Consider the following 16499-nt stretch of genomic DNA (forward strand, 5'->3'; position numbering starts at 1 on the left):
CATATCCAAATAAGATCCACACACGACACAGCAAAATGAGATTGCTTAGGCATTAGTCTTCCTTAGAGTTACCTGTTATACAGAGCAGGCTTGTTTCGCGCAGTGTACCCTCTGTATCTTAGAAATTTATAATTGCATATAAATTGTATACATTACATAGAATATATAATACAATTATATATTACTTTTTAAAAACCAATTCTACAGTGAAATTAAGGATCTTGCCTAAGGATATTCACCTGCACTGTGTGGAAAGGTTTCATTTTGTGTTGTCTGATACAAGAGCTCTCTCACATAGAGGTATTTTCATAGTAGATGATCAATATATGTATTTTTAAATTGGTTCAGATATTCTAGACTATTATTTTTACTAAATCACACATTTTTAAATAAACTTTCTTGAAACTAAGCTGGCATGAGTTTTTTATTTTTTTGCATGAGTTTTAATAAAACTGCTTAAACAAATTGGTACTTTTGTTGACTATAGATGTTTAATATTTAAAAGGTCAGTTACACATTTTTAGCTTGAAATCAGATGTTCTTGGGGCTTAGAATCAAGAGGATTCTATTTTCAGGCTTAGCAGTATTTTCCTCTTAATGTAAACCAACCAGTCATTAAATATATACTATAACCGTGGCGTATGTGGCTGTCACTCCACAGATTCCTGCCGTGTAACACTTTGTAATATTACTGAGACAAGATTTTGAGTAATCTGTACTCTGTATTCATTGTTAAGTCCACAGTAACTTTGGCTGGGGGTGAAAGTGTTACCTTTTAAAAAACAGCCCGGAATAAAATCCCACTACTAGTAGTACTGCTGATCACATGAAGAAGAAAACTAAGATTGTGATGCTCCGTGGCTAGAAAATGGAAATTGGAATAGAATGAAGAATGGGATATGAAGTTGGTAGTGGCTCGTATTTGTGTTTATCACATACTCATTTGAGAAAGTGGTAGAGTTCCTTTAGTGAGGTCTCTAGATAATGCAGAAATGACACACTGAATGAAATGAAATTTGAAAAGTCATTTAAGCTGTGGAGGAGGAAACACAGGATGCCTAGGACTCTTTTAATAAAATATAATTCAGAAGAAAAACAGAGCTCAGACAACATCTTTGTGAAAAATAATTGGAAAAGAGGCACAGAACAACTCAGCAGTTTTAACCAAGTATAAATGTTTGTTTTAAAAAGCGAAGCCTTTGTGCAGAAAGGAGAATGTTATTTATAGAATTAGACGTGGCTAGGGGTGATTTTTGTTCGATCCCATGAGACCATTGGAAAAAACGTGACATGTCTCAGAACCTTGTATTCAGCCTCAAAGGTCCACCCCGTCAGGTGTTTAAGTCCAGCATTTTGGGTTATGTATTGGTTCACACGAGCAGGTCCTAGGCTGTCCAATGCCTTAGTGCACTACTCCCAAGTTGGTCTGCAGATGACATGCTGTCACTGGTCATGATAAAATGAGTACAAAAATTGAACATAAACATTTAGAAACTTCTATAGCATTTTGGCTGAGAAATTTTGTGTCTGTTGAATCTAATAGTAAAAAAATTGGGCTTGTTAAAAAATTTTTAAACCTTTGTATTTGCATAATGTGGCAATAACAGCGTATCAGAGCCATTTACGTATTATATTTTCTCTGGAACAGAAGCGGTTCAAGAGGGAGATGAGTTATATGCTGGAACCAGTGTTTTGATATAGATGAAATTGGCCTTTTTTTTTTTTTTTAAGTATATGTACTTATGTTTAAGATATCTCCAAGGGTGTGACATTTCCACTTACAAGATTTATGATTGTTTTCACGATTATGTTCTTCTAGGTGATAAACCCTGTGGCATTTCAGAAGCATGTACGTTTTGCCTGTATTTTGGTAGTTCAATCACAAAAAGACTTGTGTTATAGCACTAGTTTCTTAAGAGCTCTAGAGAAAACTGAAGAAAGATTTTAAGATATATCCTTCAAATATCCAGGCCCAACTGTATTATACTGAGGCAAACAGATTTTGACAGATTCTTTATTGATTGAATGAGTAAATAAAAGTAGAAATGCTGACATAGCCATCGTGTTGATAATTGATAAACAGCCATGATATTTCTACCTTCCGTCAAATAATTGCATTCATTACTTTTGAGGTATTGCCAGCAAGGTAACATTTTGTGCTTTGTATGTCTTAGGCTTATGTAGTGGAAGATAGTAAGCAACTAATTTTGGAAGGTCAGCATCATGTTATTCTTCGCACTATAGGAAAAGAAGCGTTTTCATGTCCTCAGAAACAGGTAATAGTAATGTTTGCTTTGGGTCTTCTTGTGAACTTGGGGTTTTTTGTTTGGTTGGTTTTTGGGTTTTTAAAGGGATCTGCTGGTATATGCAGGCTTTTATATTGAGATTTGAGTGGGGGGTTGGTGGCAGACGACTAATTAGAATGAGAAATGAACATAAATAAAATTCATTAGCATCTTGTAAGAGTATTAGATACACTTGTGATCTTGAGGTTTCCTAATATTCTGTATTGAATCTAGAATTCATAGTTACAAAAAGAATTGATTTGCTTGAGAGGAAGGGAAACATGCCCTTGCCACTGCAGAACTCCAGAGGAGGCATATCGTGAAATGTAAAGATGGCCCCTGGAGTTGTGCAGCAGCTGGGAATAGTATTTAATATGTTTTCTCATTTCTCATAAAATACTATTTCATCTTACCAAAAAGTTCTCGTATATATGAACAAAATTTCCAGTAATTTGAACCATGACCTTGTATTGCATTTCTAAATAATGAATCTTAATTTCAAGCTTTCTTACATTATTTTTGAAAACTTATTTTGAAATAATTTTCAAACTTGCAGAAAAGCTGCAAGAATTGTGTAAAGAGTGACTCTCTTACACCTTTTACCAAGGTTGACCAGTGGTTAGCATTTTACCTTCTTTGCTTTATCATTCTTCCTCTGTTTATGTACACATTGATTTTTTTCTTAATTATTCTTAAGTAATTACTCTCAAGCAAATTTGCAGACATCCTTCTCCTCTGCCCCTATTTACTTCATTGAGTATTGCAATGAATAAGAATAATCTCTTAAATAGGGGTGCCTGGGTGACTCAGTCAGTTAAGTGTCCGACTTCAGCTCAGGTCATGATCTCACAGATCGGATGGTGGGTTTGAGCCCCGCATCAGGCTCTGTGCCGACAGCTTAGAGCCTGGAGCCTGCTTCGGATTCTGTGTCTCTTCTCTCTCTGCCCTCCCCTGCTTGCACTCTGTCTCTCTCTGTCTCTCAAAAATAAACAAACATTTAAAAAAAATCCTCTCCCAAATCATAAAAAAAAAAAAAAAAAGAATAATCTCTCAAATAATCACAAAAACCATTATTAAATTCACGAAGTTTCACATTGATGCAGTACTCCTGTATAGTCCATATTCAAATGCCATCAGAGTTCTCCATTTTATCCTTGTAACAGTTTGTGTTTTCTTACCAGGATCCAGTCCAAGATCATACATTGCATTTACTTGTCCTGTTTCTCTAGTCTCCTTTAATTTGGGACAGTTTCTGAGCCTTCATTTGTCCTGTGTCATATGATATCTTTGAAGAGCATGGGCAAGTTATTTTAATGTAAAATAATACCTCTTTGGTTTTTTCTTGTTTCCTCAGGACTAGATTAAGGTTATACATTTTTGGCAGGGATACTACAGAAGTGATGTTATGTCCCTGCCAGTGAATTACATCAGAAAGCTCTTGATATTAATTTGTTTCATTATCAGTGATGGGTCACACTGATAAGGTCCACCTTATTTCTCTACAGTAAAGTTACTGTTGTTTCTAATAAGTAATTTGTGGAGAAATAATTTGGGCCTATGTAAATGTCTGATTTCTTGTTAAACCTAGTTCCACTAGTTTTAGCATCCACTGGTTGTTCTACAACTTGAATCAGTTTTTACTTTGATGATTACTAATGGTAATATTCCATTAGGTTTAATGAAGATATCAAATTTAACCCTGGATCTATTTCTTAATATAAGAAATTGTTTTTTCCCCTTTGAAGTCCCAAGTTTTGGTTGTCTATGTTACAAACTTTTGATAATTTAGAATATCTCAAACATAGGCAGAATAAGTATTTAGAAAAGGAAGAAGTGATTAAAAAAATTTTTTTTAATGTTTATTTTTGACAGAGAGAGAGAGAGAGAGAGACAGAGCATGAGTGGGGGAGGGGCAGAGAGAGAGGGAGACACAAATCTAAAGCAGGCTCCAGGCTCTGAGCTGTCAGCACAGAGCCCGACGCGGGGCTTGAACTCACAGACCGTGAGATCATGACCTGAGCTGAAGTCAGATGCTCAACTGACTGAGCTACCCAGGTACCCCAGAAATGATTTATATAAAATATATTTGTATTCTTGGGGCACCTGGGTGGTTCAGTCAGTTAAACATCAGACTTTGTCTCAGGTCATGATCTCTCAGTTCCTGAGTTTGAGCCCCACATCAGACTCTGTGCTGTTAATGCAGAGCCCATTTCAGATCCTCTGTCCCCCTCTCTTTCTGCCCCTCCCCTGCTCTCTCTCTCTCTCTCAAAAATAAATAAACATTTAAAAAAAAAAGTGATATTTTCATTTTATGTACCATGAATAGCATATCCTTTTTATTTCTCTGTATTTCACTTTTGAAATATTTTATATTCTCTTTATATGGTTAACTGAGCTTGGGACATAAAGCGGTTTCATCATACTGTGAATAATAGATTTGGAGCCCCAAAACTTTCAGATTGATGATCTAGTATAAATTACTTGCATAACTTAATGAACTTTAGCTTACTACTCACTTGTAAAACCAGGATGATAATTCTTTACACCTTGTCTGTCTTGTGGTAGAAATGTCATAAGGTAGAATCAGATCCTTATTACCAAACTGCTGCACAAATATTTAGTGCTGATTGTGAAAATACTTTTTGCTACTCTAAAGCTGTGAGAGGGGGAAACTCTTTTAAGTATTCTCTTAGTAAATTAGCTTGGGCCTTTGGTATCCTTTTCATGGCTGTTCATGTATTTTCCTCCTAATAAGTGGCATATAGAAATTTATTTAGTATAACTTAGAAGTCTCAAATAATAGCTTATTTTTCGATGATTGGAATATATTAAAAAATACATTTTTTGAACTTTCAATTGAAGTGTAAGATAAATACAGAACAGTTGAATAGCTCATTGAATTTCACAAATTGAATACTCCAGTATAACCAGGACCCAGATAAAGAAATAGAACATAACCAGCACCCCAGAAATTCTGCTTCCGTTCTCTTCTTTCTTCCAGCGTAAACCTCTAGTCACTTTTCTCTGACTTATAAATCAAAAGCAAATTTAGGTCTTACTTTTACAGCTATATAGATCAGGGATCAGCAAACTTTTTCTAAGAATAAGCAGATGGTAGGTAATATTTTAGGCTTTACTGGCCAGAAGGTCTTTGTCTTAATTACTCATCTCTGTTGGTGAAGTCCAGAAGTAACCATATGACAGTATGTAAACAAATGGATATGGCTATGGGTCAATAAAACTTTCTTTCCAAAAAACAAACAAACAAAAAAAAACCCAGGAGGCAGGCTGAATTTGGTCCATGGGCTGTAGTTTGCCAATCCCTGGTGTAGATCAATGTCCAGCTAGGCTAGCAAGAAATTAAAAATCAAAATTTTCCTGGATGGTAAAAGGAAATGGAGAAAAAATGGCTAAGAAAAAAATACCACTAGAAAGGGGACAATACTCTCTATTTTCATTTAGATGATAATGATATTGAAATGTTTACAGTATGCCTGACATTGGCTATATTGAGACTTTTACATGTGTGTTAACCTTCAGCTAATACAGATGAAGGATTACAATCTATAAAACACAGCAGTCTATTTTCAAAATGAAATTTTAAGGCAACTTTAGTTTTTTATTAAAACAGATGCTATACAATTGAATGCCTGTAGCTTAAGTACTAAGTAATAAGGAATTTTACTAGATGAGACCCACAACAGATTTTGAAATTATTATGAGACTTTTTTATAAATGAGGAAATTAAGTCTTAAGACATTAAATGCCTTATCCAAGATCACAGAGCTAATATGTGAAGTTGTTGGAATTCAAGTCTAACTCCAGCACATAATAAATAAGGAATGAATAAATGATTCTGATCCTAGATTCTTTTTTTTTTTTTTTTAAGTTTATTTATTTATTTTGAGAGAGAAAGGGAGAGAGCATGAGCAGGGGAGGGACAGAGAGAGGGAGAGACAGAATCCCAGGCAGGCTCCACACTGTCCGTGCAGAGCCTGACATGGGGCTCCAACTCACAAACTGCGAGATCATGACCTGAGCTGAGATCAAGAATCACACACTTAACCGACTGAGCCACCCAGGCGCCCCTGAGTCTAAATTCTTTATCCTAGATTATATCGCAGATGATTCTATTGGTTTAAATAACAGCAGAAAGTATTGTTCATGCTTTCCCTTATCTCAGCTGTTTTTTACTAGTTTTGTTTATGCTATATTTTAACAAGACAGTGTTTTTATTGTCATATGTATATTTTTTTCTTTTCTCAGGAACCACCAGAAATGGAACTATTAAAATTTTTCAGGCCAGAAAACACTACAGTTCCTTTAAGACCGTCAGTAGAGCAGCTTTCTAATCTCATTAAAACAAGTCTTCACTATCCAGAATCATTTAATCATCCATTTCATCAAAAAAGGTCTGAGGCTTATTTTTGTTAAAATTTTTCTACATGCGCACACCCACGCAGAGACTCTTATTTATTTAAACGATAGCATTAACCCAAATATTGATGAAGAAATTTAGAATAATATTGAGTATCTGTAAAGTGCTCTTAAATATTTTACCCTTTACTCTGATTACTGTATGTTGCACCTGTGGTTAGAGATGGCTATTTGCCTTAGACACCTCAATTGCCAAAAGTTTCTGGTGGGCAAGTTTATCACTAAGTCAAAAACAAGGAAAAAATATGTTATTTGTTTTGTGTTGGACACAAATTAATTGTAAGAAATGACTATCGTATAGACTCATCAAACAGTTCAAGTTTTAATAGCATCATTTACTTAAGATTTACTAAGTGCCAAACTTCTTGGGGAATGATGTTCAGTTCAGTTGAACGATGAAGTTCAAACTGTGTGGGTCTACTTATACATGATCTTTTTTATTGTAAATGTGTTTTCTCTTAAGGGTTTTCTTAATATTTTCTTTTCTTCAGCTTCTTTTATTATAAGAATATAGTATATAATTCATATACCATACAAAATATGCATTAACAGTTTATGTTATTGGTAAGGCTTTGGGTCAACAGTAGGCTATTAGTAGTTAAGTGTTAAGGTAGTCAGAAGGTGTATATGATTTCTGATCGTGTGGGCGTTGGTACCCCTAACCCCTGTATTGTTCAAGGGGCATCTGTATTTGCAATTTTGGTAAGTAGGTTGATTATATAAACTTAAGGTTCTATAAATAAAAAGTCCTAAATCAGATGACACTTCAAAAAGTTGCTGGTTTGCAGGTATAAAAACATGGAGGGAAGTCTATTAGAATCAGTCTATAAGTGAAAATTGAAGGTATGAATTTTGGTGAAGTCACCCTGGGTAGGGTGGGGATGAGGTGGGATAGAACAAAAAGAGAACAGTGACCTACAGAACAGTGACATCTGAGAGAAAAGCTAAGGAAAAAGAAATCCGTGAAAAAGACTGGTTGAGAAGTAATTAGGAAGAAAAGATCAATGAGAAAGTGATATCTCAAAAGTTCAGTGAGAGAGAAATGGGTTAACTGTTTAAAATGCTGCAAAAATGTCAAATAGTAAAAGGATGAAAAGGTTACTTATTGGATTTGACAATGAGTGACTACAGTCATTTCCTCCCCACCCCCCACAAAATTAACACCCAAATAACCAAACTACCTGTATTCAGGAAATAAAATATTGCTAACATCACAGAAGCCCGCTGGTACTCCCTCACAGTCACTACCCTGCCCCCCCCCCCATATTGGTAGTCATTTCTTTGCTTCTTTCTATAATTTTCCCAACTAAGTTTATATGCATCTCTAATTTTGATTTTCATGGGGCATTTTTTGAACTTTATTATGTAAGTGGAATTATACAGAATATCTTCTTTTTATGTCCAGCTGCTTTCATTTAATATTATGTTAGTAATTGTCAGCCACTGCATGAAGCTATAGCATTTTCACTGCCATATGAATATGTTTGAACGCACTGGAATAATTTACTCTCTTGATGGGGACTTTGGGATTATTTTCATATTTGAGCTGTTTTGAATTCTGCTGTGAATAATCTTGTGTATAATCTCTCGGTTTATGTGAACTTGCCCAGCCCCCCTTATTTTTGCATGCTTATCTAGAAATTTCTCCAAATAGTTTGACCATCTTGTACAACTCACCAGCAGTTCCCTTTGCTTCGTATCTTTACCACCACTGTTGTCAGATTTTTAAAAATTTTAACCATTTAAATTATTTATAAAATTCTTTTTGTCCAGGTCTTAATGTTGCTCTAATATGCAGCTGTAGTTGAGGGGGAAGATGGTATGTTTTATCCCTATCAAGTCTGTCATGACTTCATGTACTTTCATGGGAAATTTGGATTCCCTGATGTTTCTTTTTTTTTTTTTTTTTTTTTTTAATGTTTATTTACTTATTTTTGAGAGAGAGGAGGAGGGACAAAAAGGGAGAGGGAGAGAATCCCAAGCAGGCTCCACGCTGTCAGTGCAAAGCCTGATGCAGGGCCTGAACTCATGAACTGTGAGATCATGACCTGAGTGAAAACCAAGAGTCAGACACTTAATGACTGAGCCACCCAGGGCCCCCCCACCCCCCGCCCCGATGTTTCATTGTAACCCATTGTTCTACTTTATCAGACCTATCCTGCTTCATATCTTAGATTCCATGGTGTTTCTTTTTAACCGTAGCAGTTAAAACCTTGGCTGTGCTTTAGAGGTAAGGATATTTAGGAATTGTCCACATGATTCAATTGGAGTTAAAAAGCATCACAGAATCTGGGAATCTAGCATGGAATTATGTGAAGCAGGGCAGGTTTGATCAAACTAGAGTAGAGTGGTGGGTTAAAAATAAAACATCACAGAATTAAAACTGTACACAAAGTATGTGAAAACAAGGCAGGCTAGATAAGGATGAAATGTGGCAGTTTTTTCTAGCCCTTGCTGCCCATTAGAATTACCTGGGGAATTTTTAAAGATTCCAGTGCCAGTTAAATCAGAATCTCTTGGGAGTAGGACCCAGGCATCTGTATAATTTAAATGTCCTCAGATGATACCAGCATGCACCTGTATCCATCACTGTTGCCACAGAAATGCTTCACAACAAACCACTCCAGAATTTAGTTGCTTATAAAGCATTCTTATACTCATGGATCCGCAGATGAGCTTACCGTTTGGCTGCAGCTCACCTTCAAGCTGTGGTTGGTTGGGTTCATGTCTGCACCACGTATATTTTGGGCTCAGTGCAATGGGCAGCAGCTACTTGGATATGTTCTTCTTATGGCATATCTCTGAAGTACAAAGGTGAGTTATACTGAGATAGCACATTTAAGGCTTTTGTTTGCGTCAAAGACATTAATATTCCGTTGGCCAATTAGCCTCACCTTCACATCAACAAGAATGACTCCTAGTCCCACAGTGGGAAGTAAATAATGGCTAGGGGAGTAAATAATGAAGTGAGGGGAGTAAATAATGGCTAAACAGTAATTATAGTTACACCGCAGCCACCAAGATGGAGAAGCACTGATGTAGAGGGCCAGAGTGGTTGGTCATCCTTACAAAACTAAGAATAGAAGTGTACTTGAGTGAGAGAGCTGGAGAAATGGGAGATGGTTGTCAGAGAGTGGAGTGACAGTATTATTTCAGAGGTAGCTATTTTAGGTGACTAAAAAAAAATTACAGTATGGTTAAGGAAGGTAGATGGATGAGTTTTGAATAGTACTGATGGTTATGAGGTGGTAAGAATTTGGGAAGGTGTCGAAGGAGTTATCTACTTAGTAAAGTTGTCAGGATTGAAAAGAAGAAAGCAAATTCCTGCTGAAGCTTTTAACTGAAGCCAGTAGACGATCTGGAAGAGAAGCCTTCGAGCAGTGTCTCTCACGTAGGTGGTATGCCTCTGCTTCCCAGACGTGTAAGATGAATGGGAGGTGGGAGGTCAAGCAGATGGTTCCCTCATCTTTACCTCAGATATTTCAAAATACTCATCCTTTCTCCCTCCCCCAAAGAATCTGCTGTATTGAGTTACTATTTTTGGTTTTAGTATTTTAGTATGAGGACATAAAAAAAGATTAAAAACCATGGAGTAATATGACCAAAAAATGGATGTTTTGACAGAAGGGGTAGGAGGAAGAAATCATCAAGAAGTGGCATTGAGAACTACATTAATGATACATTCTGACCCGAGATATGGAAGCTGTTGGAAGAAACACAGCATCTAATGTTGAGAGGACTGTAGAGGAAGCCGTGTATTCAGCCAAATTTCAGTTAAAGCAAGATATAGAAACATAGAGATTAAGGGTCTAGGGGAGTGTTCTTAATGTAACATAGAAATGTGGGAGGGAATGCGACAGCAGGAGGTTTGGTTATGGCAGTAGCACACGGATCATACAGGAACAAGAATATGAGGAAGAATATTTGACCAGAGATAACAGAGGTGAAACACTGGGTTTAGCTGCCATAGTTTTGAAAATAAGAAGTCACATTAGACATTGTTTATGGAGCTTTTGAGCATTATTCTCAGCACTTAGCACATTTGATCTCACCTAATCATCATAACAAACCCAAGAGGTAGGTACAATTATTGTTCCTAGTTTGCAGTTGAGAAAACTGAGGTACAGAATTATTGAGTAGATATTTGAACCTTAGTCAAACTGTAGTATGCTTTTATTAATGCTAAATTTGGTGGTGGGGGGATAGTTGTCAGCAGTTTGGTCTCTAGGGACTGTTTGTGCCTCATCAGATTAGCATTTTTCAAAGACTATTAGTATAAAGTGTTTTTTTTTTTTTTAATTAATTAATTAATTTTGAGAGAAAGGGAGCAGGGAGAGGGGCAGAGAGAGAGAGAGAGGAGAGGGAGAATTCGAAGCAGGCTCTGCATGAGAGAGACCATGAGATCATGACCTGAGCCGAACTCAAGAGTTGGACACTTGGGCCGCCTGGGTGGCTCAGTCAGTTGAGCGCCGACTTCAACTCAGGTCATGATCTCACAGCTCATGAGTTCGAGCCCCGCGTCAGGCTCCGTGCTGACAGCTCGGAGCCTGGAGACTGCTTCGGATTCTGTGCCTCCCTCTCTCTCTGCCCCAACCCCAGCCCACTTGCATTCTGCATTTGTCTCTCTAAAAAATAAATAAACATTAAAAAAAAAAAAAAAAAAGAGTTGGACACTTAACCAACTGAGCCACCCAGGCACACCTAGTTTTTACTATCTCTTTATTCTTTGTGTTTATAGAATAAAATATTAATACTAGTATGTAAGCAGGCTTCATTTGTGCCCAGGTTATGTCCATTTATTATATTCTTGATTTGAACATAACACCAGTCTATTCATATATCCTCTTCTGTCACTGCCTGTCCTTTCTGTGCTTAGTAATACTTTAGTAATTTATTAATTCTAAAGTGATAGGAGAAACTAGGTTACCTGAGAAAATGTGTCCACTTAAAAAGGCTTTCCTCATAATTTGTTCTATAGAAAGAATTTTCATATTCTCTGTAACACAATGGCTTTTATGCAAATTTGGTAGAAAAGCAAATGTCAATCTAGTCCAAGTTCCCAAAATAAAGTAACTTTCAAGAAACGTAAAGAGAACAGGATTAGTTGTTGGCATTTTCATGATTTATTTTTTTCTTCATTGATCTGAGTTTTACTTTTGTTTTTCATTTTGAGAAATAACCACTTAGAAACACTTGGGTGTTTTTTGTTGTTGTTGTTGTTGTTGTTGTTGTTGTTGTTGTTGTTTTTTAGTAGTAGCTATAATAAATGGAAATAAGATGGTTTTGTGGATGTATATATTCTGGGATTTAGTATGCAAGTATTGTAGTAACAGGTTTTTCTTATATACACAAATAATTTGTCTTGAGTGATTTTGGAACTCAGTTTTTTTCCCTACTTGAATCTAATTAGTTTTAAGGAGACTGTTAGGTATTCTTAAGTGTTATTTTCAAGATAGCTGATTTAAAAAAGAAAATACACAGCTTAACCTTTTCATTTTTCTTCCACAGCCTTTGTTTAGTACCAGTCACCCTTTTACTTTCCAATTGTTCTAAGGCTGATGTTGATGTAATAGTTGATCTTCGGCATAAAACAACAAGGTAAAGATGTATTTAGTGCAAGATTGTTTTGTGGCTTAAGATTGATTTGAGAACAATTTATGGATATAATTACCTAATGTGGATAGAGAAAGTTTATTCAGGCATGCCCTGGGTGTTTGGTTTTACAGAAATGTTACAGAAGACTTACAGAGGGTTGTCTCAGCATTACAATAGTGATAAAATAACAAGCAGTTTCCAAAAGCAGCAAATTGTTTTGATTGGAGACAGAGTTTTTCAGAAAAGTTTGTTGGTGATAAAAAACTCTAAAATTGAATATCAGCAAGTTTGTGATAGAAGTTTTTTTAAGGTTTTTTTTTTGTGCGTGTATGATTGTAAAATAATACCCCAAAAATACAGGTACATACTTCCATATCTGATACCTCAAGGCTAGATGCTTTTTGGAATTCAGAAATTTTTGGATTTTTGGAAAAGTAATATGAAACGTGAACGGATTACTACTGTATAAACTAACTCCAAATAGGATCTGGGGCAGCTGTATGGAATCCAGACACGTCCTATGTATGATTATGTGTGTCATAAATTGATGCCTTATTGGTAGATACTGGGTTCCATTTTTCAGCATTATAAATGGTTTCAGTATTATAAGCATTCCTGTATATGAATTTTTTTTTAGGTACAGATAACCAATTGGTTAAAAGCTGAGGTTTGAAATCAGGTTCCATTATTTCCCACCTGCTGTTGTGAGCATTAAATGCAATAATGCTTGTGCCTACAACATAGTAACTATTAATAAATGTTGACTATTAGAGCAATAGTAATACTAGCTGTTGTCATTGTTGTTATTAAGAAACAGTTGGCTTCATGAAAAAGTTTCTAGAAGTAGAATTGCTAGATGAAAGGGATGTGTTACTGAGACTTGGGGGAAATTTTTATAAAACCCTTCAACTTACCATTTTCCTTCTCCCACATAGTCCAGAAGCATTGGAAATCCATGGATCATTTACATGGCTTGGACAAACACAATATAAACTTCAGCTTAAAAGCCAGGAGATTCACAGTTTGCAGCTGAAGGCATGCTTTGTCCATACAGGTGTTTATAACCTTGGAACACCTAGGGTATTTGCCAAGTTATCGGACCAAGTTACAGTGTTTGAAACGAGTCAGCAGAACTCCATGCCTGCCCTGATCATCATCAATAATGTGTGATGACTTGCAAATTTGTACTGAAATCCACAAGAATCAGTTTTATTTTACTGAATGGGTTTTAACAGCAGTATTTGTTATACCTAACTTGTTATGGAGGTTGGTGTCGGGTCACTGCAAAATACTTTCGACTTGTCAATCTGTTGATGATGCAAAGCACGTTGGACTGAGAATACTCATATTCTTTTTTTGTATTTCTTTAAACCCTGGTAATAATTTACATGCTCATAATACGGAATTTCAACATAGCCACGCACCTTATTAAGCCCTGTCTTAAAAACCAGTGTCTAAGTCTGCTGTTACAACATATTGATGGTATATGAATATTACCAGATGATTTTGAGGAAGGAAAGGCCTTGTTGGTGATACTCCTGTTAAGCCATTAGTCTATAAATTCCAGCTTTACTGTGAAGTTCTATAGAGTGTTAAATACGGATTTTCCTGTCTTGCTTCACACAATTCTCTAAAATACATTTTGAACTTTGGTTATAGAGTCTTCATACTTCAGTATCTGGTGGTTCCTATGGCTTATACATAACTTTGTAAAAAGAAAAAAATTTTTTCTGATGCTTTGAATATAGTTTTGAAAGGAGTTTGACTTTTTTTTCCTCATTCATCTCAGTATAGGGTGCACTATTTCACAATATGAGATTTTTTGTCATTTAAATTATCATATTCTTTATTATGTAACTTTAACATTTGAGTTGATCTGTTTAAAATATGAATCTCAAGTTAATTAAAAATAAGCTTTTCAAAAATGTATTATATTTATAACAAATGTAAATAGAATAAAGACATGCTATTCACTGTATAGATTTATTAGATGCCTTTTTTTAATTCTGAGGACATAATATATTCTTTATTTAAAATGAGTGCTAACCATATTAATTATAGCAGGACAAACTAGTTTCCTGAGAAAGCCTTGTTTCCAAACATGAAGTACAAGGCTTTGTTCCAGTAGTCCTTGGTGGCCATGTTTACATGAGCAAACAAATTTTGTCTTTAAATATGTCATGTCTGACACCCAGTTACAAATTTGGAGAATTCTTTAATATCCTGGGAGAAAGGAAGATCATGCCTACTGAACTATTGAAAATAACCACATTGCAGACTCTGATGCTGGGTATGGTAGACGAGGTGATTAGCCTTCCTGCTGAAGAAAAGTAGACTCTAGACAAAAGAGAAGAAAACCTCTTACAAAAAACAAAGTGTTAACAGTATAGTCAGTTATTAGTGGACCAAAATCTAGAAGAAAGTCTAGAGGGGAGAGACCAACATTTGAGACTACTTTGCCTTGGGAGTGTTTATCTACTTAGGAAGAAGCAGCCGATGCACAGAGCCTTATGTTTGACATATTTTGAAACAAATACAGGTCATGAGAAATCATCGGAACTTCTGAAGCAAGGAGACAGTATTTGGAAAATAGGCACAAGAAACTAAGGGACCTACTGGGTTCAGTGAGAAAATTTTATGTTTATCTGGAGTCCCAGAAGGAGGAGAGAGAGGGTAGGGCAGAAGTGGTATTTGAAGAGAATCTCTGAGAATTTTCCAAGATGAACACCAAATTACAGATTCAAGTGGTTTAGTAAATCCCAAACAACAGAAATATAAAGAAGCCTATATCTGGATGCCACGTAGTGAAAATGCTGGGAATTAAAGAAAAGGGGAATACAATCTTGAATACAGAAGACAATTGGTAGCATAACTGATAGCATACCTCGGAATAAAAATAATGGAAATCAGAAAAGGGGGGGGGGGTATCTTCAAAGGGCTGAAAGAAACTAACTGCTAAGCCAGAGTTTAAACTCAGCAAGAATACTTTCAAGAATGGAAATGAAACATATTTTAAGACAAAACCAGAGAGTTTATTTCCAGGTGGCCCTAGGATAATGATGTCTACCTAAATCTTCACCTTTCCCTTCATTCTGCAATTAAGTATACAAATCAAGAAGAGCAAGTGAAGCCGCACCCAACTCCTACTTTTAGCATAACTAGACAGAGAATACTACTAACTTGAAATTATCTGTACATGGAGAATCTAGCACTGAATTGCAGCAAACTGTCTCAAGCATCTACTACAAGCCTTTGTAGAGAGTGGAGGTGGGGAAGACAGGAATCCAGAAGGAACTGTGGAAAGGAGCCAAGAGAACACAGGGGTTAAGGGCCAGCGGAAGTCACTCTCAAACAATGTCTACCCTCACTGCAAAAGTACTCAGCAAGAGAGGCACCTGGGTGGCTCAGGCTTGGTTAAGTGTCCGACTTCGGCTCAGGTCGTGATCTCACAGTTCTTGAGTTTGAGCCACGCGTCAGGCTCTGTGCCGACAGCCTGGAGCCTGCTTGAGGTTCTGTATCTCCCTCTTTCTCTGCCCCTCCCCTGCTCACGCACTGTCTCTCTCAAAAATAAACGTTAAAAAAATTTTTTTAAGTACTCAACAGGAGATCTGGCAGATGGAGCTCTGATGACAGGCTTTGCAGTGGGGCCTCTTAGGAGCAGCAAGAAACAGGGTCCATTCATCAGGCAGCTAAGGAAACGGGAATAACCTTATCAGTTGGCTACTTAGGAGAGTATTGAGTATTATGAGGCTTGTGCAGCTCAAAGAACTTTCAATCTCAACAGAAATTTTTTCATTAAGTTTCACGCCCTTAGGCCTGATTTCCAGAAGACTCCATTAAAATGCAAATAACCTGTGAGTGCCGTAATAACCAAATCGGTAAGATTCGTCAGGCTGCTTGTAAGAGCAGGTCTCGGCTCCCGGTGGCAGGGAACACAGGAACAGTGCCTAGAAGGAAGGTGAGGAGTGCTGGTGGGAGGTGCAGGGGTGGGGGCGGGGATTGGAGGAGCCAAAGAGAAACTTGATCCATCTGATGCTTTTGCTAGGGTCAGCGCTGTTTGATAATATCCCATTGCTTGTTTCCAGGGTTATTGGGCTGTAGTTTTGGGCCTCAGAAGAGTTTGCATGTCCTGTGTTTCCCCCCTCCTCCCCAGGTTTCTGTTTTGATCTTTAAGCTGTGATA

General features: G+C 36.6%; 1 protein-coding gene across 5 annotated transcripts in view; it reads left to right on the forward strand.

The window, feature by feature from the left end:
- The window catches only part of TRAPPC8 (trafficking protein particle complex subunit 8), an 83070-nt gene extending 68775 nt beyond the window's left edge, over positions 1-14295 (forward strand). For all 5 annotated transcript variants that reach the window (XM_058692419.1, XM_058692421.1, XM_058692422.1 and 2 more), the window contains 4 exons: positions 2175-2276; positions 6552-6697; positions 12231-12320; positions 13253-14295. In XM_058692419.1, coding sequence (XP_058548402.1) covers positions 2175-2276; positions 6552-6697; positions 12231-12320; positions 13253-13487 — 573 coding nt within the window. In that variant the 3' untranslated portion in view covers positions 13488-14295. The remainder of the gene's footprint in view (positions 1-2174; positions 2277-6551; positions 6698-12230; positions 12321-13252) is intronic.
- Positions 14296-16499: the final 2204 nt, after the last annotated feature.

Source organism: Neofelis nebulosa, chromosome 11, assembly GCF_028018385.1.
Source record: "Neofelis nebulosa isolate mNeoNeb1 chromosome 11, mNeoNeb1.pri, whole genome shotgun sequence".
Lineage (NCBI taxonomy): Eukaryota > Metazoa > Chordata > Mammalia > Carnivora > Felidae > Neofelis > Neofelis nebulosa.